This window comes from Pyrgilauda ruficollis, unplaced genomic scaffold (assembly GCF_017590135.1).
Source record: "Pyrgilauda ruficollis isolate IOZ18807 unplaced genomic scaffold, ASM1759013v1 scaffold15, whole genome shotgun sequence".
NCBI lineage: Eukaryota > Metazoa > Chordata > Aves > Passeriformes > Passeridae > Pyrgilauda > Pyrgilauda ruficollis.
Genome location: NW_024513654.1, coordinates 13,487,179 through 13,512,392, shown reverse-complemented (window position 1 = coordinate 13,512,392; position 25,214 = coordinate 13,487,179). Strand labels below are relative to the sequence as shown.

Genomic DNA, 25,214 nt, shown 5'->3' with positions numbered 1-25,214 from the left:
CATGGTTTAGTTGAGGTGCTAGGGCATGGGATGGACTCAATGATCTTGAAGGTCTCTTCCAGCCTGGTCATTCTGTGAATCTGTGAATGCTTTGCTCCAGTGCCACCATCCCTAGCATACAAAAAGCATAAATTCTTTGTGTGAGACATCCATGAGCACTGTTGGTCATATGTGTGCATGATGCTTCAGCCATTTTGCAGCCAAAGAAATAGAAAACTGCTGGTTTCTGCTTTTTCCTCACTTAAGGGAACAGGATCAGCTATTTTTTGTCTATGCCACTGCTGACTGTCAGGAAATTCATAGGAACTTATCAACTTTGGTCTGATTCTATGAAATTTACGAGAATGGTGGCAAATCACAGTATAGTTCCAAAACTCTTAGCGCAGTGATTAGCATCTTTGTGTGTCTGTCATTAAGGAGCTTGGCCAAAACTATAAATGCTGTAGAAACAGGAAACAACAAAATTTTAATTCAACCAAACATGCAGGTAACTCCAATGGAGGCTTGGTGCATCCTAAGAGACAGGCATGTAGAACAAGCAATTGCACCTTACAAGTTTTCCACACCAGCAACTTGACAGGTACAGTGTCTCCAAAATAAAGGGTGCAAAGAGTTTGAAATTTTAAAGTTGCTCATCATAAAATCTCTTTACATATACAGTACAAGAATGAAGGCAGTACTCAAAATAGCTTCAGATGTTCATGTTCTACACTCAACAGCCACACTCAAAACTCTGCTCAATGTTAAACAAGTTTGTGGTCACCGTAAAAGCATGAGGGGGTGCTGGAGGTGCTGGAGGCTCAGTGACAAGTGGCTAATCAAGGACTTCAAAGCTTTTCAGATATGAAACCACTGACTTACTTGATGCAGTGTACTATGTTCTGCTTAAACTGGCTCTCATAATCAAGAAGTGAAAAATGGCAAACGCTCTGCAGTTTCTGAATGGAGATTGAGGAAATTAGGGAAATGGTCACCATACCCATCACCCTGGGAAGAACAGTATAGGTATAAAAAAACTCAGTGTCTTCATACACAGTAAGCTAATTTTTATGAGCAATGAGCACAAAGTACTTCTTGCATTACAGAAGAGGTGGGGGACTGCATGCAGATAGAAAATATCTCCACCCTTCTCCAAGGTGACAAAAGTTTTCTTTCAAGTACGTTCAGCAAACTGAAAAAACAGCTGGTGAAAGAAGACATTTTCATGGAGCAAAGTCCAGACCGAAAAATCAAACATGTGAATTTTATTTAAAAAAAAAAACAACAACAAAAGAAACAGAACAAAAAACCCACCCAGGCTAATGTAAGGTTTTGTCTCATTTCAGCAGGAAAATGATTGCCAGAATAGCAGCTCAAGATATGAAGCCACAGAAAATTATTCAGGCTAGTAGCAGAGTGTTTGTCCAGGTTCAGGAAAGAAAAGAAAAGAAAAAGAGGGGGGAAAGAGGGAGAAAAAAGCACACCTGGGATGTTGTTTAAACTGCTAGAGAACAATTTTGCATTGACATGTGCCTGAGTGATACTGAGCATAAACTATTGACCACCTGATTAGAATAGTCGAATGAAAAGCTGAAGTACTTGAGAGGTTGTCAGGGGAGAAAACATAATGATAATGGGAGACATTAATTTCCCCCATACAAACTGGGTAGACACCATGTCAAAGAATGATGCAAAGACTACATTTTTAGCTCTCATAAATGGATATTTCTTAGAATGAATACTCAGAGGAGCCAGGCAGAAGATGAACTCTTGATTTAGTCACAAGTAGTACATAGGAGGGAGTATGAAATGTAATAATGAAGAGTCACCTTGTCTTTACAAACACAGTGTGCTCAAATCCAGTATTGTAGCCAGGGAGGAAAAAGCAACAGAAAAGTACACTGTAGTGCAATGTACTTTAAAAGGGAGATGAGCATATTCTCCTTCCAAAGGGAATAAGTGTAGAAGTCAGCAGAGTAGTTAAGAAGAATTTTTAGGTAGCTGATGAAAGGACAAATGACATTGAGATCCGTCATTTAAAGCTTTAAATATGGCATCACTCAAAGTACCCTAACAACAAACTAAAGTAATAAATAACCCAAAGTCTGGCACAGTTAATCAGTAGAACAAAGATGACATTTAGAAGGGGGAAAAAATCCTTCAAAAAAGAGTATAGCCAAAGAAGAAATACAGAAAATCCCAAAGTCTGCCAAGTTAAATAAATAAATAAATAATGAGACCCCACAAACCAACACATTTAAGCCAGCCAAAGTAATTTTCAAATAGCAGCTTTCTAAAAACATGAAGATTACTAACAAAAACGTGTTTACACAGTAGGGGGAAGCCTACAGACAGTCAGGGGCCCAACAGAGGGCTTTAAGGGAAGAACAGTGCAGAAAAATTACCTTGACTAGAGGCTACTATCGCTAAGCACAGTTGTGGACATCCAAACATTTTTTAGCTGTGGTTTAAAAGCAATGGATATATGTAAAATTTCTACTCAAGTTTGGGGCCAGCCTTGTAATTGCCTCACTCCAACATGTGGCTTCTAGCATGCTGAGGGAAATATTGTTGAAATAATAAGGTGGTAGCTGAGGGTCCCAAACCAGATTTTAACCTGTTAACTTACCTGTTAACTAACCTGTTTTAACCCTGTTAACTTACATTTCATTAATAGATAGCTCTGAAGTGAATAATCAAATGGGAAGCACCGAGGTCTGAGGAATTAGCCACTAGTCAAAGCACCAGGAGAGAGAGAATACAAAGACAAAACTGAGCCCAGCTTGTGCATCTGGGAGGGGTTATGGATTCACCAACCTTGCTATCACGTGGAAATGTTTAGAGATGTTGATAGAGATGGGGATTAAGAGAACACCTGTCCATAGCAGTAAGTGGTGTTGGCTGCTGTCCCCTCTTTCCCTGGTTGCTATTGGCACTCCAGAGATCCTGTCCTGCTCTGACCTATTCCTTTTATCTGGGCCATTAATAGCATTGCCTTCTCTGAAGTCTGCCTCCACCAGATCCGGAGGAGTCTGATTTATTAATTTTTCTCCAGTGGCAGCTACAATTCATGAGCAGATACATCCTGCAGGTCTCTTCATTCACATGAGATTGTAGGTAGAACTCATTCTTGTCCACTGGTGAAAATGGACCACAGTGAGGTCTAACTGTCCCTTAGCCAGACTTCAAAGCCTATAAAAACCCAAATTTAGCCTGAAGTAGTTCATTCATTTTACCAGGTGTTTCCCCAAACATTATGATCATCTCTCATTCACTTATAACAAATTGAGTGCTTTGCCTACAGGCTAAGTGCAATCACAGGTCTTGGAAGTTCTGATACACAGACATTGCCTTGTCTCCACATCTTCATTGCACCACACCATCGATGTTCTTTGCGCACTTCACAAGTCCTTTGATGGGTGATAGACATCGTGCTCCAGGCCATCTGAATGGTGCTGTCAGTCATGTCTGCTCTGGATTGCATGGCTAGAGCTGGAAAGGTCCTGCTTCCTGAGCTTATGCAGCATTGCTCTAGTGAATGAGTGGGACTGAGGAAACACTTTACCCCCAGGTACTTGAAGAAGAGCTGCTTTACTTAGGGACAAGCTCCCACTGTCTCTTGGTAACTGAAAAAGTGTATTTTCTGCTACTTGTCTACATACTTCCTGCCTCTAAAAATATGCTATTTGAAGATGCAGTTTCTAATACCAGTTCACCTGGGAACAGTGCTTGTATGCTATATTGATATCGTACACAATTTCACAACCTTGTAACTCACCCATCGACTAAGCCTTCACACACTCAATTTACCTTGTTTAGCATTTTCACACGGACTTGTGGGTCTCCCTTGAATTAAGCTGAGAGGTGTTAAGCCATTTGTCCTACCAGCGTTATCTTCTAAGGCTCTGTCATCCCCTAACCAGAATCTTTTGAGGTTAAACTGCAAACACCATGTCCTTTATCTCTGTCATCCATTCCTCATACAAGTTTTTTCTCCTTCTCAGATTTTGTCACAGCCTATGCTACTGATTTTGTAGTCTTCCCCCCAAGTTTTGTCATTTGCTGTGGCCACATCAGGCAAGCCAGAGTGTTGGCATACTGGAAAGGTGTTGAGCCAGAGGATAGTGCATCCCAGCATGCGTTGGAATGCTTGGCACAGGCAGAGTGTGCCACCTGGAACAAAGCCGCAGAGATAAGCGGGAGTAGAAGCTGGCTGGCAGCACCTGGTTGGTAGGAGGAGAGCAGGAAGTCGTGAGGCACTGCTAGTAAATCAGGTCATTGTAAGGACATAAAAGGGAATGACATGGATAAGATGTCCTGAGGAGGTGTGTGAAAGGGTGATAGAAAGGACCCTGCACAGTTATGCTCAGGAGCTGGCTGCATATACACCAGACATAGTCCTGAGAATAAACTGCACTGTCTTCAAGGCTACAAGATGGATAAAGAGTAGGAACTGTGCCATTAGAGGAGCCTTTAATTTCACAGTGAATGCCAGGCAGTAAACCGTGCCAGAATAGCAGTGCTCAGATATCCTCTGACAAGACAGAAAGCAAATTTCCATATCGATTCAGTATAACGTAAAACACAATATCATTTCAGACACAGCTTTATTGAAAGGGAAGCCTGCTCCATCAGTCAGGGAACAGACCTGCAGGGAGGAGCAGACACCCAATGTACCCCTGCAAGGAGAGAGGTGAGGGGAGAGGACGCATAAACCAGCTGCAATCAAACCCCAAAAGTGGGTTTAACTCTGTTTCAGTAAAGGTGATGAGGAGAACATGGGGATTGAGGAGATGCCTAGTGAAACAGGAACAGCACAATAGAAATAATCCCTTAGATGGGGCTGCCAGTTTCTTAGGCTGAGGCACTCAGTTCAGAGTAAAGGATGGTGCACTACAAACCAGAAGAAACTGCTGCTAAAGGTGAAGATCAGTCCCAAGGTTGGAGAGGAGATATAGGAGAAACTGGCCAGGCTACATCAGACACAAGCATGACCAGGCTGCAGGACAGGTATTAACCACAGATTCTGAGAATAAATTCAGGCTAGTAAATTCATTGGTGATTTCAGAAGAGCCATGTGCAAGCTCCCAAAATGCAGAGGGAGCAGAAGGTTAGGAGGTATTGCAAGTGCTGAGAGTAATAGTTCCTCATAGGGGAAGAAGGGGACCTTGACCTTGTCAAGGGATGTGGAAAGCAGGGTGAAATTTAATGGCAGAAAGGGCAGATTAAACACTTGGGGACCAGCAGCAAGGACATTTGCTACAAACTGATGAAATTAAAGCTCCAAAGGAATAAAAAGACTTTACTGCACTGAAGGATGAATATGAAGCAGCAGCATGATGCTTCTGTGAAAAAGAAATGGCACTATGCTAGGATGCATCAGACAAGTTATTTTTAGCAGAGACAGAAACATTATTGCCATTGCGCAAGGCATTGTGAGACTTCCTCCAGAATATCCTTGCAGCTCTACATCCAGGAAGGATAAATTTCCACTGCACAGAGAAAAACTATTTGGATGCTGAGACAAACAAACAAACGCGAGCTGATTAAGAATCTACTAAAAGAGTTTGGTTTCTTCTGGCCAGACGGGCTGAGAGGGGACAGATGTATTTCTGAAGAACCACTGAAATAAAATATATTATTTTTCAGTGGTTTCATAACAATTTCAGTGGTTTTATAACAATTTCATAAAATTGTTATGAAAATATGTAAGATGTACAGTAATGGCAAAAAGCATTTAATAAGTTTAGATGGTGAATTAGAGAGCTTATACCCCTGCCAGGATTGATGTTCTGGACCAGCCTTCCGAGAAGGGTAATGAGGCAGAAAAACCTGCATCATTTTAACACACACTTTGATAGAATTCCCTCCATTAATTTGTAAGTGAAGGAGCCCTGGAAATGGGCAGCTCAGCCTGGGATACAGATCCAGGTTGGCCAAGAAGTCAGCTATACTAAGGGTGTTTGGAGGAAGTGTTGCCGTACCCCAGGCTTCTGGGTTTCTGCTGGTCATTGTGATGATGAAGAATATAATTTCCCTCTTAATTTGCTCCTAAAGGTACTGAGGCTTTCCTTCCTTTGGGAAACTAAAGGCAAGCTCTACGTCTCATGCATTGGTGCTCCTAGCATTACAGTCCCAGTGGTCTGCTCACACATCAGGCTTAATGCTATTGCCAGATTAGGGTCAGGAGGGAATTTTCCTAGATTGACAGAAAAATTGTGGTTGCATTTTTTGTGTGTGTGTGTGGTTTTGACTGGGGCCTTTTTGTTTTGCTTTGGGTTTTTACTTCCCCAAGTTCACATCTATTTTCTAGACCTTATGTAATTTTTTTTCATTAATTCTCTGCTATTGCCAAACTGCAAACCAATGGTTCCTTAATCTTCCCACCTGCTTCCTGTAGCATGTTATAGCTGCAGGTCTTTTTCTGAGAGGAGTCAGAAAGCACTTGCAGCACCTGCTTTGTGAGGTGAGTGGAGCAGGTGTCCAGACTAGAGGCACCAACAGGATGTTCACTGCGTGTTTACTCCCAGCTGCAGACACTGGACAACAGGGTGACCCTGGAGGACTGCCTAATGCAGTCACAGTATAACAAGCACACACAGTAACTGCAGCAGTGGCTGTAAGAGGGACCAGGGGCATTAACCCAGGCTCTCAGCTGTACAAGCACAGATTTAAAGGACACACAACCACTGGCTGACCTCCAGGGCTTATTTGCAGGCAGGCAGGCAGGGATTTAGGATGAGGAATGTGTAAGAGAACAGAGGAAGTGTGGTGAGAGTGAGACAGCCTCAAACCTGCAGGTGCTACATGCCAAAGCAGGGTGAGCACCTCTCCCAGCTCTCTGGGGCTCCTGTGAGCCCACGAGCATTGATCCCAGCAGCAGACTGCCATGGCCACTCTCAGCAGGCACCCTGGAGCTGGGTACCCCTGTGAGGCTCCTGGTGGAGGGAACCCAGGCTGGGGAGGCAGATGCCACAGCAGCAACCTCTGCTTTGGGTCAGGAGCTCTGAGCCCTTGGGTGTGTTGAGTAAGTCTGAATCTCAAGGACTGGTGGTCCCAGGTTCTGGAATGGGTGTCAACAGCAAGGACCATAGCCAGGTTCCTTCCTGGCATCTCTGCCTACAGGGGTTCCCTGTCAGCTTTCAGGATGAGTATGCTGAACTTCTCATGTGAATATACTAAGTGTGGGAAAGCACACCCACCTCAGAGAAATGTGGGTACTCAGCATCCAGCTCCACAGTCCCAAAATAAACTTTCCTTCGGATATGGGACTGTGCTGTTGCTGAGAAAATGTTGAGCTCTGCAAAGCAATGAGGACAAGGGCTGTGCAGTCTTCAGCCCCGGGCAGAGATGTGCAAGGAGTGCTGCTGTCAGACTCTCCTGCTGCCCCACTGCCTTCTGCACATGGGCTCCAAAACAGCTTATGCACAGAGCACAAGTCCCTCATCTTGGGGGTTTTACCCACTATGAAAAACCAATTTGGATGCCCTTCTAGCTGCTTTCTAACTTGGAGATCATGTTCAGAACATACTAACGCAAGAGAGAATGAAAAGGGAAAGGGAGAAGGAAGATGTGATATCAGCATCAATCCCTTAAAGATTTGCTCCAGAAGACTGTAATAACAGGCTCTGGTGCAGGAAGGGACAACTGCTGGAGATTGGAGTCTGTAGCAGGAACAGAACGGGAAAGGCTGAGAGTGCTTTGAAGAGAAACAGAGTGAAAATCCCAACTCTGCTTAGTGACCTCACGGAAAACACCCTCTGTGCGGTTCCCAGCCACGGGCTGCTGCACCTCGGGGCAGAGCCACTCGCACAGGCAGCACAGGGTGCTGCTGCTTGCAGGAGGAAGGTTGGCTGTCCTATGGTGAAGCAGATTTGATTCCAACAGAACTGGGGTTCCTACAAAGCCTCACCTTTGCTCCTCACCTGTGGCTTGCCTGCCAGGGTGAAGCATATGCTCCAAGTTCTGCTCCTTGTCACAGTCCCCAGCTCTCTCCAGACAGCTTCCACCAGCACCCCTACTTCCAGAGAGCTGGCTGTGCACTGCTTTCCATGCTCCTGCCTCCTCTTTGCAACAGTGCCTTTGCCACTGGCTGGACAACGGGAAAACACCTTTCTGCAACTCACACCCTCCACAACAAACCTTAAATCAATAACCAAGAACACAGGGACAGGTTATTGCTAACGGAAACCATTAAACTGTAACACAGGGGAATAAAGCCAACCTCTAACACTCAGAAGATTTATAGGGCACAACAGAAGGGTGTTAATTCTTTTGGCAACACAAACGCTTTCATACCCCCTGCCTTTCCTCACCCACAGGAGCAGTGGGAGAAGAGGGGACCATGTGCAGCCCAGCTGTAGGAACACAAGGGCACAACCTTGTTCACACAACAGTCAGCAGCACACATATTTGGGGTGATGCCATGTTCACAGGGCTGCCCAAATGCACACACTCAAGGTCCATGCAATAGCATATGCCCAGGGGTTCCTGGGGTTGCTGACAGCACACATCCCCCACGCCCAGCTCCACTTTGCCTATAACCCTAGCCATTCCTGCCTGCCCCTTCAGATGCACCACCGTTTTGAGGAAAGGCTGTAAAGAAACCTTCAGATCACCTAAAGTATTTGTAGAAACAAGCCCAGTTCTAAGGCATACAAGAATTTCCTCAGGCCTGAATCACCCAACAGCTGGAGAGTGTTTTCACAACTGGTTTAACAGACGCTCACCCTGTAACACTTGGATCCACATCTGCCACTCCTGTGGCAGCTCTGAGACCAGGGAGATGCTGGTCAGCACCACCATTGGCCCAGCAGCTCTGGGCAGGAGAGGGACTGCAGGTGTGCTGCAACCACAGGGCTTTGCATGAACTCACAGAAAGGGACACACATCCTCCCCACAAGACCCCACTGGGCCCTGGCTGTCACCCCCTCCTTTGATGTCCCTGGAAGAACTGCATTACTGATTAACAGCCCCCTGCCTGCCTCCCTTCCTCTATCCCACTCACAACCTTGCCTTCAGCTGCCTTCTTGGACCCTCCCTTGTGTAAAGTCCAGGCCAGGCAGGAGAGCACAGGGTGGGAGCTCACTCAGGGCCCACCTACAGGCAGCCTTACTGTAACCCACATCCCTGGGTACTGCAGAGGCCTCCCTGGGTTGAGCAGTGCAGCAGCACAAGTCACCAGTGTGCAGGCAGAAGTAGGAGCACCTCACTCCATTTAGGGGAGCAGCGAGGGAAGAGGTGGGCTCCAGCCACAGTGCCAGTCCGTAAGAGTGCTGCAATACACCCAGGCACAGCCACAAAAGGCTCATAGCCTTGAACATGATCCAAATGGCAACATCAGCATCAACTTGGCTGAACCCCCCACCCTGGGTTTATTGCCCCTATTCCCCTCCCTGCGCTCACACTATTGGGAGTGGGTGCTGCCTCCACAAGTAAGGGATCTGAAGGGACTTTGACCAGCCCCTCCCACCCCAAACACCATGAAAAACCCTGGGAATGGATGGGGGTCCATCCCCTGCCCATCACTTCCCTCCAGACCCTCCCAGCTCTGCACTGCCTAGCTGGGCAGCTGCAGGCTTTCCAGACCCAGGGTGTGCCAAGAGAGGGCTCAAACAGGTGCCACTGCACCTCACCCCAAGCCTGTCCCAGTCCTGAAGCCAAGGTACTCTATGCCATCTCAGCATTCCCAGTCAGCACTGCCACCTGCAAGGGACCCACAAGCTTGTCCCAGCCCAGGAGCCGTCCAAGGCAGGGCTTTTCTGTGACGGCCAGCACAAGAGCAGGGAGCAGGAAAGATGCTTGGCAGCAGGCCCAAGCATACTCCCTTAAGGGCTGCCTGCAATCACTCCCCTCCTCCATGAGCTGCAATGCACTGAGAGGGCCTAGACAGGCATCATCCATCCCTCCCTGCCACTGGCCACCCTTTCCTGCCAAGCACCATGCCACTGCAGACAGCTGCAATCTCTCTGCAGTCACACAAACACCTCTCCCTCGGGAGAAACCCAGAGATGAGATGTCTCCCCTCTCTTTCTGGCGAGCCGCAGCAATACCAAGGAGCAGACTCGAAGGGGACAGGCACACAGGGCAGTGGGCTCGGAGCGAGCAGAGCCCTGCCCGAGCTCTGGCCAAGGGCTAGAGCCCGTTCCCAGCTCACTGCCGGGAGCGGCGGTGGAGGATCTTGCACTGCCCCCCCGTGGCCACTGCGGGTGGTGCAGGTGGCCCAAAAACTGCTGGGAGCCTCGGGGTGCCAAGTTCTGCAGCCAGCAGAGCCCGAGACTGTCAGAGGGACCCTCAGAGAGGCATTCACCCCGTGCCAGGCCATTGCAGGCTGCCAGAGTGACAGTCACACGCTTGGTGACCTCAGTCCTGCCCCACCCTCCCCAGACATCCCACTCTTGTGCCCAGTCCACAACCTGTGCAACATTTCATTGGGGCCATACCACAGGCATAGTCCCCGGGGTCTTGAGGGGTGCCACAGTCTAAACCCACACCTGGGAATATCCCATGCAAAGGAGGAAACAAGGCAGTGCTGCTGTTTGGGCATCCACATTTATTATATGTCTGGGGCAAGCCCAGGGCTGTCAGTTGCCTGGACTGCTCCAGTTGAAGGCCAATGACCCATCCTCCTTAAATATTGGTTATAAAACAAATTTTTTTCCTTTTTCATTTTATTAAAAATCTCATCTCTCTCTCCATACTTTTTTTGCCTTTTGTATTTGAGTATAAAAGTGGGGGCGGGTGCTCCGCCTTGCCTGCCGCTACCTCCGCAGACTGCGCTGTGCCTGCCGCAGCAGTGTGTCGAAGTCCAGGGAGTCAAACTTGCTCTTGACGGGAGCTGGGTCAAAATCCTCACGGTTTGAATCTGGAAGAGATGGGGAGAGGTGTCTTGAGCCCATGAAACACTGGCACAGTTCGGGCCATTCCCACAGCAAACTTCTTATCTTGTTTCACCTGCCAGCCTCTAGACCCAGAGTTGGGCCAGCCTCCAACACAGTGCTGGAGAGACAGGGAGCCCCCATTCAATCATTCAGGGCCGGACAGTTCCTAGATGTGGCTCTGCTGCCAACCCTGACTAACCCCAAGGATGGGGACTCCTACGCCTCTGGAAAGAAGAGAAGGACCCAGGGAGGACCCAACCTGGAGGCTGTGCAACTCACCCAAGTCAGCGTAGTTCCTCCTGCAGAACTGCCTGCGGCCACCAAAGCAGAGGTCGAAGGGCTGCTCGTCTGGGCGCCGCAGCTTGTGCCCACTCTCAATGGCAGCGAAGGCTTCCTCAGCATAGCGGTACGTGACAAAGCCATAGTTATCCCTGACATTGGAGGAGATCAGCAGCAACAGTTATGTTTGTCCCCCCTTGGTTTGCAACATCCCCTCGAGTAATGGGAAAAGTGCCAAGAGGAGTCATCCCTGAGAAGGGACAGACCCATCTTCCCACAGCTCTTACCCCTCGGAGCGGAAATGCAGGGTACACTCCTCAATGTCCCCAAACACAGAGAAGCGGTGCCGCAGCTCCGACCGTGTCATCCTGCTGGGAATCTTGCCAATAAACACAACTCGCCGCTCTTCCTGCGGGTAGGGATGACCCATCCATGAGCAGAGGGTGTTCTCTCGCACAGAACACCCTCCCTGCATGGCCTCCCATCACACTGTGCCTTGGCCAGGGCCTCCCAGCAATGCTGCTGGCAAGGCTGCACCCCCCTGCAGAAACCTCCTCTGCTTCTGAAGTGACAGAGAGGCTGTGAACCCACAAATTTCTAGTTCCAGATTCCCAGCCCTCCATCACTCACTATTGCACGTTCCTTCTGGAGGATCCTCTGCCTTTGGTAGTGGTCCTGTGCATCATAACTGTATCTGTCAGGGCAGAAACCAGGCACATGAGCTATGAAATCATGGGGGTGTTAGAAGAGTGATTCCAAAAGTAAGGGAGATCTTGAAGGAGTGGGTCCATCCCTGCTCCACAGAAGGCTGGGAGATGGGTTGGGGAGAGCTCACAGCCCTGCAGGATGGCCATGCTCACCTTCTCCACCTGTTACTCCTCCCGCGGGGCGAGGGGGAGCGGGACTGGCTGCGGGATGTGGACCTGGATGAGTAAGAGGATGTTGATGACGAGGATGAGGACCTGTCCCGGGACCTGCCACATGACCCACAGCTGGAGCGAGAGGAGGAGCTGTGGGAACATCTTGAACGGTACCTGGGGGAAGGAGAGATACAGCTGAGTCCTCCCTTTGTCCAGCATCATAAGGCTCCAAAGTAGAAAAAGATATCCATCATCCCCATGGTATCCAGCATCCCACTCGGACAGCACCCATCCCCAGGATGGGGAAGCCTCTGCCCAAGATTGCCAGGGCAGCAACAACACTATAGAAATGTTGCTCCATTTGGCTCCCAATGCCACAGAGTAAAGGGAGCAGGCTCACAGGAGGCACAGCTTCTGAAGAGCAAGAAATAGTCACAGGGCAACTGTGAAGCACAGGGCTGTGCCTGGGAGGGCTCAGAAAGGGCTAGAACTTCTGTGCTGAGCCCCACAACATGCACAGGACAACACCATATCCACGTTGTACTCAACAGCCATGTGAACAGAGACTAAGAGCTTCTCCAGCAGGGCCGGGGAAAGCTTAAGGACAGCAAGACCAAAACACAACTGGGATTAAGCTGTGCTTCCTCCAGCCAGAAGCACAGTCCCTCTCCAGATATGCTAGCCATAGGTGATCCCCGCCATGGGCAAACCCAGGCCTGGCAGGGCATGCTGCCTGGCTCTGCTACATATTCTCCTGGAGGACAGCAAGTCAGGGTGGCACAGTACATGGGGACATTTTCCAGCACAAGGCCAGCTCATTTGCTGGAAAGCCAAGCCAGATGTGTTGCTTGACAATCCCCAAGCTGCACATCCATGGAACATGGCACTTTTATACCTGCCTTTTCCAGCTCCAGCCTCTGAATTTACTGGCCATCAATGAAGGGGTCTTGGCTGGACAGGCCCCTCATGCCCAGGGACGTCTCCAGAACTGGCTGGACACCAAGAGAACGACAGAAGGAGAAACCCTTCACCACCTCCAGTGCCTCCCAGCCCAGCTGGGATAGGCTGCACATCACTCAGATGCACAAGGACTCCAAAAGACATGCATCCCACAGAGATCAAGGTGTCCCACTTTCCTACACAGCCACCTGCATAAGGAGAACAGGGAGCCCCTGAGGCAGCCAAGCTAGACAGGTTTTTCCCTGCTTGCCTCCAGCAGCTCCCTGGAGAGCTCCACTGTGGCTCCTCTCATTTCTATACCAAGGGCTGCAGCAGCCCCACGGCACAAGTATGAACACCTGCCGTAATACTCCAGAGAAAGCATCCAAAAGCAAAGATGCAGCCAAGGACTTGTAACATGGTTTGGGTGTTCCAGGAGTCTGGCTCAGTGGTGGCTTTGCAGGTATATGGGCCCAGATGTGGGCTTCAGCCAGAACTGGATGGGCAGGGTGTTGCTGCAGCTCCTCCCACCTCTGCGAGCCAAACATCTCTTCAGAAGGACCACAAGGACAAAAGCATCAAATCCAGCCATCCAGTAGGACCATAAAGATGTGTCTGGGCTCTTGCAAAAGACTGGCCACTGGACAACTACTCGTCTTAGGTTGCAATGAAAGATGTAACCAGAAGTACATATTCTATCACCACTTGTTGAAACCAGGTGGAGCAGTGTTCTTTATCTCTTCCATGACCCATCCTCTATCCAGGGAAACATCTTCAGTTAATGGGCCACTGATTCTCACTGCATAAAATTACATCTTCCCATGGTGAGATGCTCCACCCAGGGGGAGGAGCCAAGCATTCCTACCTAAAGAAAAATCTGACATTTGGAAACCCAGCGGGGCATTTTTCCACTGGATTCCCAGAGGAAGACCAGGCCCATCTACACCACCACTGAACCTTCAGAGGAAAACTACATCCTTCTACAGGATCACCGCTTCAACAGAACCACATCTGTCACTCCAGGAGGACAGCAACCACCATTTAATCGGTCTGCTACCAACACCCTGACCATTCTGACTCTGTCAGTGCTTCTTGTATTATTGCATTTTTTATTTTAATTGTCCTAGTAAAGAATTGTTATTCCTATTCCCATATCTTTGCCTGAGAGCCCCTTAATTTCAAAATTATAACAATTCAGAAGGAGGGAGTTTACATTTTCAATTTCAAGAGAGGCTCCTGCCCTCCTTAGCAGACACCTATCTTTTCTAACCAATACACTGCCCCAAGAGCAAGCAACAATCCACTGCTTACCTTCGCCACCGCTTGGGAGGTGGAGAGAGCGACCGTGACCGGGATCGGGAGGACGAGGATGAAGATGAAGAGGAGGACTCGCTAGCTCCATCCGAACTGGAGCTGAAAGAACGGCTGGCACGGCTCCGGCCAGCCCTCCAGCTGTCAGTAGAGGGGCTGGGTGAGTCCTGGGGTCTCCGGTAGCAGCGCAGGGACCTCTTGGCAGCAGCATGGCTGGGCTGGGCACTGGGAGTCCGCACCTCCTGGTCCCGGCAGGGGGATGCAGCTGGAGACAGGAGCACTGAGGTGGGGGGACTGCTGCACCCGGTGGTGGCCTTGTTGGGGATGGTAGTCCGATAATCCAGGGGAGCTGGGCAGGCCATCCCCAGGGGCTCCAGGCTGTGCCCCACGATGGTGTTAGGGGCTGGTGGGGTGGGCTCAGGTTGGTCCAGAGTCCGTTTGGTTAAGGAGGAGATGGGTTTGATAGTGATGTCCCGGTGGTGTTTGACATTCCAGCGGGAGCCACCTTCAGCAGGGGGCTGTGTGCCAGGCATATTGCTGCTCTCGGGCCGCGGTGCACCCAGGATGCAGTAGTCATGGTCTCCCGAGCAGACGTGGCTGGGGGCTGTGCTGGCAGGGGCTGGCACCATGCTCTTCACCTGGATCTTGTTTGGGAGCAGTGGCTTGACTTTCATCAGCTTGGTTGTCTTCTGGGGCCCTTCCTGGGGCATGGACCCAGGTGACTTGGTCTTGGCTAGCAGTGAGACAGCAGGCAAAGGCTTCCAGAGCTGGTGAGGAGGTGTCGCTGGGGGTGTGAGGCCTGGCAGAGCACCAGAATGCTTACAAGAGCAGCCCTTTGCTGCAACTCACCCAGCTGGGGCTCCCTCATATTCCAGCCCCCCTCACTCCCCAAGGTGTCTCCCCAGACACACACAACAGCCCTGCCATGACATGGCAGACTACCCTCCCTTGTCCCAAGTATTCATTACCTGCTACGTTGGCCAGCTCAGAGGCCTGCAGGCCATCTGGGGGCTTCCTGTCTTGCTGGGTTGGTGCCTCGTGCTGGGTCTCAGGCCTGAGAATGGGAAAACAGCTTTGTCAAACACAGCAAGCAAGGCCCAGCCCCACTCGCCACACCTGGGGCACCCACTCAATCTGCCCCACTGGCCAGTTTACAAGGATCCAAGAGAGCTGAAAGGATAAAACTTGCACAGCCTGGTCATGCCCATCACTGCTTGACCCAATTTTTCCCCCTAAGTGCGAGCTCTGTCCCAGTCCAGCAAAAAGTTCAGTCCCTCTTGGGCCAATGGACACAGCCCCAGCACACTTCAAATCCTGCCAGGACTGAAAGCTGCCCTGTGCCCTTGCTCTGCTGGGCTCCATGCTGGGCACCAGGTGCCAAGGTTTTGACTCACCCAGAGCTCCCTGTCAGCTGCCTTTCCTCAGGGGGCTGTACAGGAGTTTCCTCCTTCTTGGCTGAAAAGAGAACAGGTAGGTGAAAGTGGCAACAAGTAGGGCCGAAGGACAGGATCAACAAAGCACCCCAGGAACAGCTGGGAAGAGCACAGCACCTGAAACCCGGCTCCCTGAAGATAGGAGCTGCACATCCTTTTTCCTTCACAGACTCTTCACCACCCCTTTGGTTGCCATGGGGACCCCCAGGTGTTTCCATAGGCCAAGGAGATGGAGGCAGAGACAGCCGCAGGACAAAACACCCGGGCAGGATAACATGAGCCCGCAGGCAGCAGCATTACAGCCCTCCCCACTACCACCCTGACACAGGAAGCATGGACAGCCCAGGGAGGCCAGCATGGCATGGAGGGAGCCCTGCAGGGGATGGCATGCTAGATCCGCACCTTCAGACTTCTCAAACTGCTCCAGCAGGCTGGACAGGTCGGTGGCTTCAATCCCTGAGCCAGGGAGAAAGCACAGCAAGTCAGATCAGCTGGAATTCCCCCAGCACCGCAGTGATGCACCCCAACCCCACTCTGCCCCTGCATCAGCCTCCCTAGATGGTGGGGCAAGTACTGGGGAGGAAAAGCAGTAAGAGAGCCTGCAGCAGGTGTGTCTCCCACAAGGAAAGGAGCACCCAGCTCTGCAGTCCCAGAAGGAAGTAGTTTCAGGACAGCCAGCCCAGACCATCCATTGTAAGCAACATCCTAGCAGAGTACTGGGAAGAGACTGCAAGCCTGTGGGCATGGCTTTGCCACCCTCACCCCCAGAAGTGCCAGGAACCAGTCCTGCTACCCAGGCTGCCGGCAGCACTGCAGCCTTGCTGGCTGCTGACACTCAACCCAGCATCCTGCAGCCCTCCCACTCACCGATCTCGCTGATGAAGGCTTGCACAATGTCCTTGCTGCTGTCTCTGGGCTGGGCTGGGCTGAGAAGTGGCTGGTGCCTCCATGGCCGCACAGTGGGTGCCTTGGTGGGAAGGCTGCTCTCTCGACCTGCTTTCCGTGGTGGTGCCACAGCCTGGGAGGTGGATTTTTGGCCAGGCACCTCCTGCCCAGCAGCTGCCTTGGGCTCCAACAGGGCTTTCTCTGCTGCCTCTTTCCCTGGCCCTACAGCCTTCTCCGTGGCATGGGTGCCAGGGGACTCCTCAACAGGGGCAGGAGACACCTCTGCCGGGCAGCAGATGGCAGCTGAGGGGGCCTTTGGGAGCTGGTTAGGAGTTGCAGCTTGGGACTCCTCCAGAGACTGGGTGGGGACAGCCTGGGGGACTGGCACTGCAGGAGGGACCCTGCTGGGCTGGGCAGTAGCAGCTGAGGGGGCTGGCAGGGGCTGGGCTGGGGCTGGAGCCAGAGGGGCCTTGGGGAGGGAGCTCTCTCCTGCCATCCGTGCCTGCCTCCTGGGATCTGACACCCTGCCAGCTGCTGGCCTGGCAGGGCCACCTGCAGTCCCCATCTCACTGGTCGGGGCAGCAGGTGACTGGGCAGGGAAGGCCGGTGGCTCTGGGCAGCTCAGCATAGGGGCAGCAGGAGACTGCCCATGCAAAGGGGCTGTGCCAGGGTGGCTGCCAGCTGGGAAGGCAGTGGTGGCCTGCACTGCTGCTCCAGGGTCCCTGTACGCAAGGGAAGGCACCGGAGGCGGCATGGGGATTCCAGGCCAGTAGGATGGTGGTGCCCACCCAACTGGGGCATAGGGGCCACCTGGGCCAAATGGAGGCGGGGGTGGCAAAGGTGGAGGGGGCCAGGCCATGGCTGGAGGTGGGAGGCCAGGCACCATGTGAAAAGTACTGGAGGAGCTGGCACTGGGTGGTGGTGGGGGCAAAGCATGGCAGCCCATGGGCTGCGGGCTGAAGCAGGGCCAGGAAGGCACTGGTGGGTAAAGGGCATAAGCACCGGCAGAGGCTGGTGGCATCCCAGTGGGGGCCACCCCAGCAGCTGGGGGCACATTTGGTGCGACAAAAGGCATTGGTGTCGATGGCAGTGGTGGAGCTGTGGCAGGTGCTGGGGCTGAAGTCAGAGCAGTGGGAGCTTTGCTGGCAGGAGAAGGGACAGCAGCAGGGCTGGTGGGTTTGTCTGGTCCCTTCTGAGCACTGTCTGCCTCGGTGGCAGAGCGCATGGGTGACACCAGGCAGGGGATCTCTGCCAGCTCTGTTGGAGGCTCAGGGACACTGGGCCATTTACTGGACACTTGCTTCTTGCCTTCCTGGCTGCCACCCGTGCTGGGCTGACGGTGCAGCATGCGGATGCGGTACTCACGCAGGCTCAGGGCCTTGGGTTTGGCTTCCTTAGGCAGGCCCTCACTCGGCTCTGCTGCTGGCAGCGTCTGGGCAGGCTCCAGCCCAACACCTTGCTCTGGGAGCTGAGAGGCAGCCTCCGAGACCCCAATGCTCTGTCCAGCAGATGGCTGCACATCTCCCTGGCCCTCAGCCTGGTCTGTCAGGCTGGGACATGCAGCTGCTGGCTGCCCCTCCACACTTGGTGCAGTCTTCTCCAGGGACACCAGAGTCTTGTTCTTCTCCAGGGCCACTGGAGGCTGGCCATTGACGGTTTCTGGTGCTGGCTCCTTCTGCAGCTCCTGCTTCACCTTCTTGGGCAGGAAGGCCCCTGCTGTGCTCTGAGGCCTGCCCCGGGGCCGCGGTGCCCGCTCAGCACGCAGCTCCATCTGCCCCTCCTTGCGGGCTCGCTCCAGCTGCTGTGCCAGGAAGTCTGAGACCTGAACAGAGGGACACTCTGCCCGCTGTCGGCTGATGGCTGGCTGGACATGGGGCTGTCCAGAGCCAGCAGAATGGAGCCGGTGGGCTACACAGTCCCTGCCAGGCCTGGCCTGCTTGCTTTGGTCCTCCTCTGCTTTCTTTTTCCGACTCTTCCTTGCTCTCTCACGGCCCCGTCCCTTCTCAGAGCATTCACGTTTTCCACCTGCTGGGGCTTCTGTGCTGTGCCAGGAGCTGCTGTTGGGACCTGAGGTTCCAGGTGCTGCTGTCTCCAGTGGGGAGGTGGCCTCTGGGGTACTGCATGAAGGCTCCTTCCCAGGCAGTTTTTCCTCCTTCCCCTCTTCCAACCCATTTTCCTGGGTTAGAGCTCCTGGCAGCTCCCCTCGATCTTCTGGGACTGACTCCCTGGTAGTCTCCTCTACGCCCAGGAGCTGGGGCTCCAGGTCAGGGGAGCTGGGAGTCAAGGGCTGCAGAACCACAGGGATCTCTACACTCTCTCCCTCTCCAGGCACAATTTCCAGCAAGACAGGACTGCTCAGAAGCTCCTTGGCCACAGGCTCCGTGTCAGGGTCCAGGCACACAGTGAAGGTGGGCAGGCAGTAAGGGTGCATGGACTTCACCAGCTCACTCAGGGATACGTCACCTGTGTTGATGATGCAGGGGTCTTCATGCTCCTCCAGCGCCGCCCCTGCCTCGCTCACACAGAAATTCACAGCTTCCATGCTGCCATCTAGCTCCAAGCTCAAGGCAGCCTCTTCCTCTTCTTCCTCCCCATCACTGCGCTGTGGCAGGGGCTGCTCTCGGGCTCGGTGCCAGCCCATCTTCCTCTCCACTCTCGGGGTACTGCAGACTTGCTTCTTTGGCAGCATTGGGTCCTCAAGGCCATGAGTAGCACAGTCCCAGGCCACATCTGTGTCAGTCTGGGAAGGGGGACCACACAAACATCAGTTCCTGGGCTTTTAGCAGCACTCCCCCAGGACAGCCAACGGGGTCTGCTGCAGCTCTGCAGCAAAGTCCCATGGCCGGCAAAAAGCTGGGACACATTCAGCCTGCCCGCTAAAACACAAGAGAACTGGAAATCTGACGCTCCTATGGGAGCATTCCCAGTCCCTGGAACCCACCACGTGAGGCAGACCCTGCTCCCACTGCCACTGGTGCCTTGCAAAAGCATCATCTCAGGGAAAGGATGCTTGTGCCAGGAGGGAAGGCCGGGGCTGGGGGCTGCAGCAGAGGCAGTTATCTCAGCACCACCCCAACACTGCTGCTTCAGCTCGCCCTGCTCAGCTGCTCACCTTCCCAACCACAGAGACACTGCTGCTGCTGCTGCTGAGAGGCCTGAGAGCCTTAGGCTGTTCCAGGGTAGGGCTGTCACACTCCAGCAACGGGCGGGATAAGGTGAGAAACTTCTGAAACTGGAAAGATGGACAGACGATGAGACAGTGGCAGGTCTATGCTGCTGAAGGGGACAGGCCATCCCCAGCTCCACAGTGCCCACACACTTCACCCCACAAAGCCCCAGAGCAAGCAGCCCTGTTTCACCCACACTGCACACAGCTCCCATTGGGGACAGGCTGCTCCCCAAAGCCTCTGGCACATCTCTGGCTCTATATAAAGGGGGAGGCACGGCCCTCCAGAGCACTTATCTCATATTGGAACTGTCATGAGAGTACATCTTAGGGTGCTGGGGACCAGGGTCCTACTACTTCAGGGCACCCTCATGCTAGGACCTAGCAGAGCCCTGCCTGAGCATCTTCCCATGGGCTCTGGGGTCAGGCTGCACCTGCTCCACAACTTACTGAGGGATTCTCCCGCTCACGAGGTGATGTCAGCAGCTCTGCATCCATGATGGTATCAAAGGGGGACAAGGTCTCATCATCTGTGCTGTCCAGGATCTCTGTGATGGCAGTCAGCAGGGACAGCTCGTTCTGTGCATCCAGGCAGACCTTGCTCTGCTGCAAGAGTAGGGACAGTCTCAGAGGGCAATGGGATACAGCCCAAAGACCTGGACATTGAGGACACTGCCATCCCCCCCACCCATGCCACGGCCAAGGCCAGCCCGGCCACCACATCCCACATCTGTGTGTGAGCTCCCACCTCGCTCAGAGAAAGATCCTCAATGATGGAGATCACAGAGGAGTCAAGATAGTTCTGCATTGTCCCCAGGATCTGTTCAGCCTCTAAGATGGTTTCTGCATCCAACGATGTTAAGTTCAGGTCATCATCCTCAAGGGAAAAGCACTGTTGAGGAGCATGGGGAGCCAGGTAAACACTTTGCACAGCCTCACTACCAGCACTGATTTCCTCACAGTACGCAGGGGCTCCCCACAGCCTGAGCTGCAAACTGTGGCTGGGCACCCCCAGCATCCTGAACACGCAGAGGAAGCAGGTGGGATGCAGCTGCAGGTCAGAAGGTCGCCACCCACAAGGGGGACCTTCCCCCTTGCTTTCAGGAGAGTCCACTGCACAAAGGCCTGTGCTGCTTTCAGACCGAGACCCTTCCAATTACCCAGGATGCCTCCACACCGAAAATTTCTGCCTGATTCACTCTGCAGCTGCAGGACTGGGAAAGATGAATGGATAAAACACCAGGCTCTGCCCAATACCACACACTGGTCGTGCAGGACAGGAAGGGGACAGGCCAGCTCCAGCCACCTCATGGACTGTCACGCGCTCCTCCAATTTTGGCTGTTGGCGCTTCAGAAAAGCCCAAAACCATTACAAAACTCATAACAAAAGTGCAGGAGTCAGCAAGAGGGGTGCAGCCAGCTGCCACTGCCAGAGCCCTACCCCAATACCTCTGCTGCAGGCTACAAGAGCACATGGTCTGTGCTTGCAATCCAGGACCAAACCAGCTTTGTTACACTCCCTCCTCCAAATTTCCAACCCCACATCCTTTCCAGTCCCCCAGCCACCTCTAGGGATGCTTGGGTAACTTCAAAAAAGTATTTGCACTGCACTCCAGGGTGTCACACAGCCATGCTGCAGGATGTCCAGGAAAAGCCAGATGCTGGGCAAGGGCAGGGGCTGCAGCCCCCAGCTGAGCAGAGCCACAGGACAAGAGCAGAGCAGCAGTACAGGCGTGCCACCAGCACGAGACAGGATGCGAATTCCTGTTTGTAGATGGGCTTAGGCAGAAAGATAATGGAGGCTGGGAAGATAAGGGCACCAAGGACAGAGCCCTGGGAGAGTACACCTCCCTCCCAAAGCTAGCAGGCTGCGACCCACCTTCCTGCCCTTGGAGCAGCACCAGCACCGTGAGAATATGGCTGAACTTTGGGGGATGCACATATGATGCAGTTCACCTCTGTTTCATGCAGGTACCACAGCCTGCGTGAGCCTGTGCCCATGCAGAACAAATTGTACCTTGTCCCTAGAGAGAAGCTGCTAATACTTTGAAATCCTCTTCTAGCAAGCAGTAAACTACACCAGAGAGACAGCAGGCATTTCATGAAATAGATGTTTCTAAAATACAACAGCACCAAAGCCACATGCCCAAACCCCTGGTCCCTGGGGCTCTTCAGAGACTTCCTCTGATAAGACTAAGCAGGCACTGCTGGCCACAGCACAGCCAGGAGCCCTGTGCAACCCCAGAACACAGGCACCCCAAGACCAGGCTGGGAATCAAATCAAAGCTGGGAATCAGGACATCCACAGCAATGCCCTGAAGCTACCCATCCAAATTCCCCCAGTCTGTGACATGACAACCCTAAGGATCAGGAGTCTACAGTGGTTTGGGGCTCAGCAGAGAGCTTGCCAGCGCAGACCAGCCAGTTCTAGGGCCCTCTGCTTGTAAGTGGAGCCCACCAGTGATACCAGGACACCACTCCACCTCACCATGCAGATCAGGCTATGGAGCAGTTTTAGAGCAGTTTTCCTGCTCAGCATCTCCAATCCCCTCCCTCGCCGGTGCTGGCTGCTGGTCAGAGCGCAGCAGAGCCTGCTGGCAGCCCTCTAGGCGCAGCCTGGCTGCGATTCCCTACCAATCCTCACGCAGATACTGGGAGGACATCCAGGCTCACACGCCCAGCCCCGGAGTGCAGCCCTGAGTCAGCGGTGACCGGCAGGCAGAGGTACCCGGGCCACCGAAGGAGCCAGCAGGATGGAGCATCAGCAGCCCAGGGACGCAGGGACCATCTGACCCCTGCTGTAGATGGCAAAGGGATCCGAAGGACACCCCGGGGCTGGCACAGCCCTGCCCATCTGGCCACAGGGAGGCTCACCCCAAAGAAAACACGTAATAAAAGGTTTCCAGCTGTGATCAGCGCTGGACATTACGAGGGAGGGAAGTAAAACCCTCCCACTCAAATGGCCTCTTCCTGTGGCTCCTGCCCGCAGCCCGGGAGGGAGGGCGGGCAACCTCCCATGCCTTCCTCGACTCCCTTGACTCAGCGCCTTGCAACAAGGAGTCTCACAGCCGTGAGTCACCGGCCTGGTCTGTGTTCCCCCAGGATTCCCTTTGATCCACCTGGGGACGGGCACCTCCTGCAGCCTTCATCACTAGAGCATCGCTTGCGCGTCGGGGCGGGGGTACGAACCAGCCCAGCCTGCTCCAGCGTCCCTGCCCGCTCTCCTGCCTGCCAGAGACCCCTGTCACTCCTAGCCCGGAGGGGAGAGGTGAACCCGCCGTGCCTTCCTTCACATCTCCCTGTGTTTGCTATAAGCAGCGCTGCAGGGAAGAGGGTCACGGGAATGTTCAAGGACAGGCTTTGGCTCTGGCCACGCTGTGCCCAAGCAACCAGCACTGCCGGGGAGAAGGGAGGATGCCCACAGCCCCAGAGCGGGCTTTGGGCACGCAGGGTACCGGGACTGGAGCTAACTGCTTGCAATGGACACAGGCTAAGCAAGGCCACCAGCTCATCAGGCACCCACCCGGCGCAGGGTACACTGCGCTCGCTGCTCTGGTCCCCGGAAGGGACAACGGAGGCCCCCGCAGGCCGCTGCTGACACGTGTGCCCGGCGTGCTGCGGCTACGCCCCGAGCACAGGGCGGCCATGGTCCCCGGCGGGCTGCCAAAGCTGCTCTCACAGCGCCGGAGCTGCCGGCAAGGGCGCGGGGTAAGCCCGGGAAGCCGGGGGGCTCCGCCCGGCCAGCGCGGCACAGCCAGAGGATGCTCCGTGGATTCCTCTGCCGCTTTTGGAAAACATCAGGCGGGAACACACCTCTCTTCCCCCAACGCAGCCCACTCTGCTCGCGTCGGGGAGGGGCGAGATGGGCTTGGTGTCCTCCAGCCAGGGAGGTCTCCCCGGCAGCCCCTCAGGGGGACCCTGACGGAGGCAGAAGCCTAGGGCTCCCCCCAAAAAATCCCGACAAACGCACAACGCAGGTACCCCCGCGTCCCCTCCTGGGTGCTGCATCCCCGCGCTCCCCGTTCAGACAGCAGCGCACCCAGCCCAGCCCCGGCGGGGCCCCACCGGGGCCGGTGACAGCGGCAGCGCCGCGTCCCACACCTGCCCCGGCGCGGAAACCTCTTGCTACGGGATAAAGCCTCGCTTCCCGTGGATAAGCTCTCGGTACGGCTGGGGGAACCTCTCCCGGCCCGGGACACGTTCTGCAACCAGAGCTCCTGCCACCGAAACCGGCGGGTGTCGGTGTCCCAAACCGCGCCAGCCCCAGCTCCCCGCGGCCGCAGGTGGCAGAGAGCGGCGCCGGGATGGAGGGACGGCGGGGGAATGACGCGAGCGGCATCCCCCTGTCCCCCACTACCCAAGGCCGGGGTGTCATCTCCCGCAGCGGACACCAAGCCACCCGTCTCGCCAGGTCCCGTGGCCGTGGTGCGGCCCCCCTAGCCTCGTGATCTCCCCGCGCCGACACCCCACGCCGGCGGGAGAGCTCCGGGCACCACATTCCCGCACCCAAAGAAAGGGCGACCCACTCCGGGACGAGCGGAGACGCCGCCGGCCCGTGCCGCGACCCCCGCCCGCCGCCGGTGCGGCGGGCCCGCTCCGGCACACGTGGTGCAGCCGCCGCGGGAGCCGCCCCGGCCTCCACGTGTCACGGCGCGGCCCGCGGCGCCCCGCCGCCCCTTACCTGCAGGGGACTGCCGGCGCGGAAAGGCGGCTCGCGCAGGGCTCCGCCGCTCGCCAGGCCCCGCGGAGCGGCCGCGACGGCAGCGCGACCGGCCCCGGTCCCGTTGGCGGCGGGCACCGCTCCGCCCCGCCGCGCCGCCATCTTGGCGCCTCTGCTCCCAGCGCGGCCACTGCCGAGAGCGCCACGTGACCGCGGACCGTCCCGCACTACAGCTCCCGGCGATCCCCGCGCCGTCCCGCCCGCGCGCGGCACGCCGGGAGCGCACCCTTTCGCCGCTGGCCGCGCGCCGAGAGGCGGGCAGCAGCCTGAGGGGGCGCCCGGCCTCGGCAGCGCGGGAGGACATCTTGAGGGCGGGCAGACCCTCGGGCTTCGCCGCCATCGCTGCGGCGGGCGGGGACCAGGAGGGTCGGCCCAGCCCCGCGACGCGCGGTGGAAGGGGCGGCGCGGGCGGGAGTGGCGGGAAGCGCCCCCTGGGGGCGGGGCAAGCGCGCTTTTTCCCGCGGCGCCACGGGCCCGCCCCGCCGGCTCTGGCGCGCACGTGTGTGCGGCCGGCCCGCGTGTCCCCGCGCTTCCCGGAAAGCAGGGCAGAGATGCTGGGGGCCTTCCCTCTGCCTGAGGTGCCTTGCAGCACTGCCATGGTGCTCCATTGAGCTCAACCTCGTGTGGGGCTGGTAGAGGTGACACGCACGTGTGGTGGGCACAGGGGGATGAAAAAAACTATCGGGTATGAAAGGAGAGATGGGCACCGTGAGCTGCTGTGCAGCCTCCTGGCAAGGCAACGGGGCAGGGTACCCAGGTCAC

At 54.5% G+C, this 25,214-nt stretch overlaps 1 protein-coding gene across 3 annotated transcripts; it reads right to left on the bottom strand.

The window, feature by feature from the left end:
- Positions 1-10,514: 10,514 nt before the first annotated feature.
- On the bottom strand, positions 10,515-24,575 carry PPRC1 (PPARG related coactivator 1). 3 transcript variants are annotated; one of them, XM_041461330.1, is made up of 14 exons: positions 24,414-24,575; positions 20,481-20,624; positions 20,183-20,338; positions 19,679-19,798; positions 16,549-19,306; positions 16,084-16,137; positions 15,643-15,703; positions 15,217-15,302; positions 14,249-15,047; positions 11,999-12,172; positions 11,769-11,832; positions 11,426-11,547; positions 11,139-11,290; positions 10,515-10,843 (listed from the first exon to the last, which is right to left on the bottom strand). In XM_041461330.1, the coding sequence occupies exons 1-14, from the start codon at positions 24,552-24,554 to the stop codon at positions 10,740-10,742; spliced, it is 4,935 nt and encodes a 1,644-aa protein (XP_041317264.1). In that variant the 5' UTR covers positions 24,555-24,575; the 3' UTR covers positions 10,515-10,739. The 3 variants fall into 3 exon arrangements, with proteins under 3 accessions (XP_041317264.1, XP_041317265.1, XP_041317266.1); XM_041461331.1 differs by lacking the exon at positions 20,481-20,624; XM_041461332.1 differs by lacking the exon at positions 20,481-20,624 and having other exon boundaries at positions 20,183-20,335.
- Between the last annotated feature and the right edge of the window lie 639 nt (positions 24,576-25,214).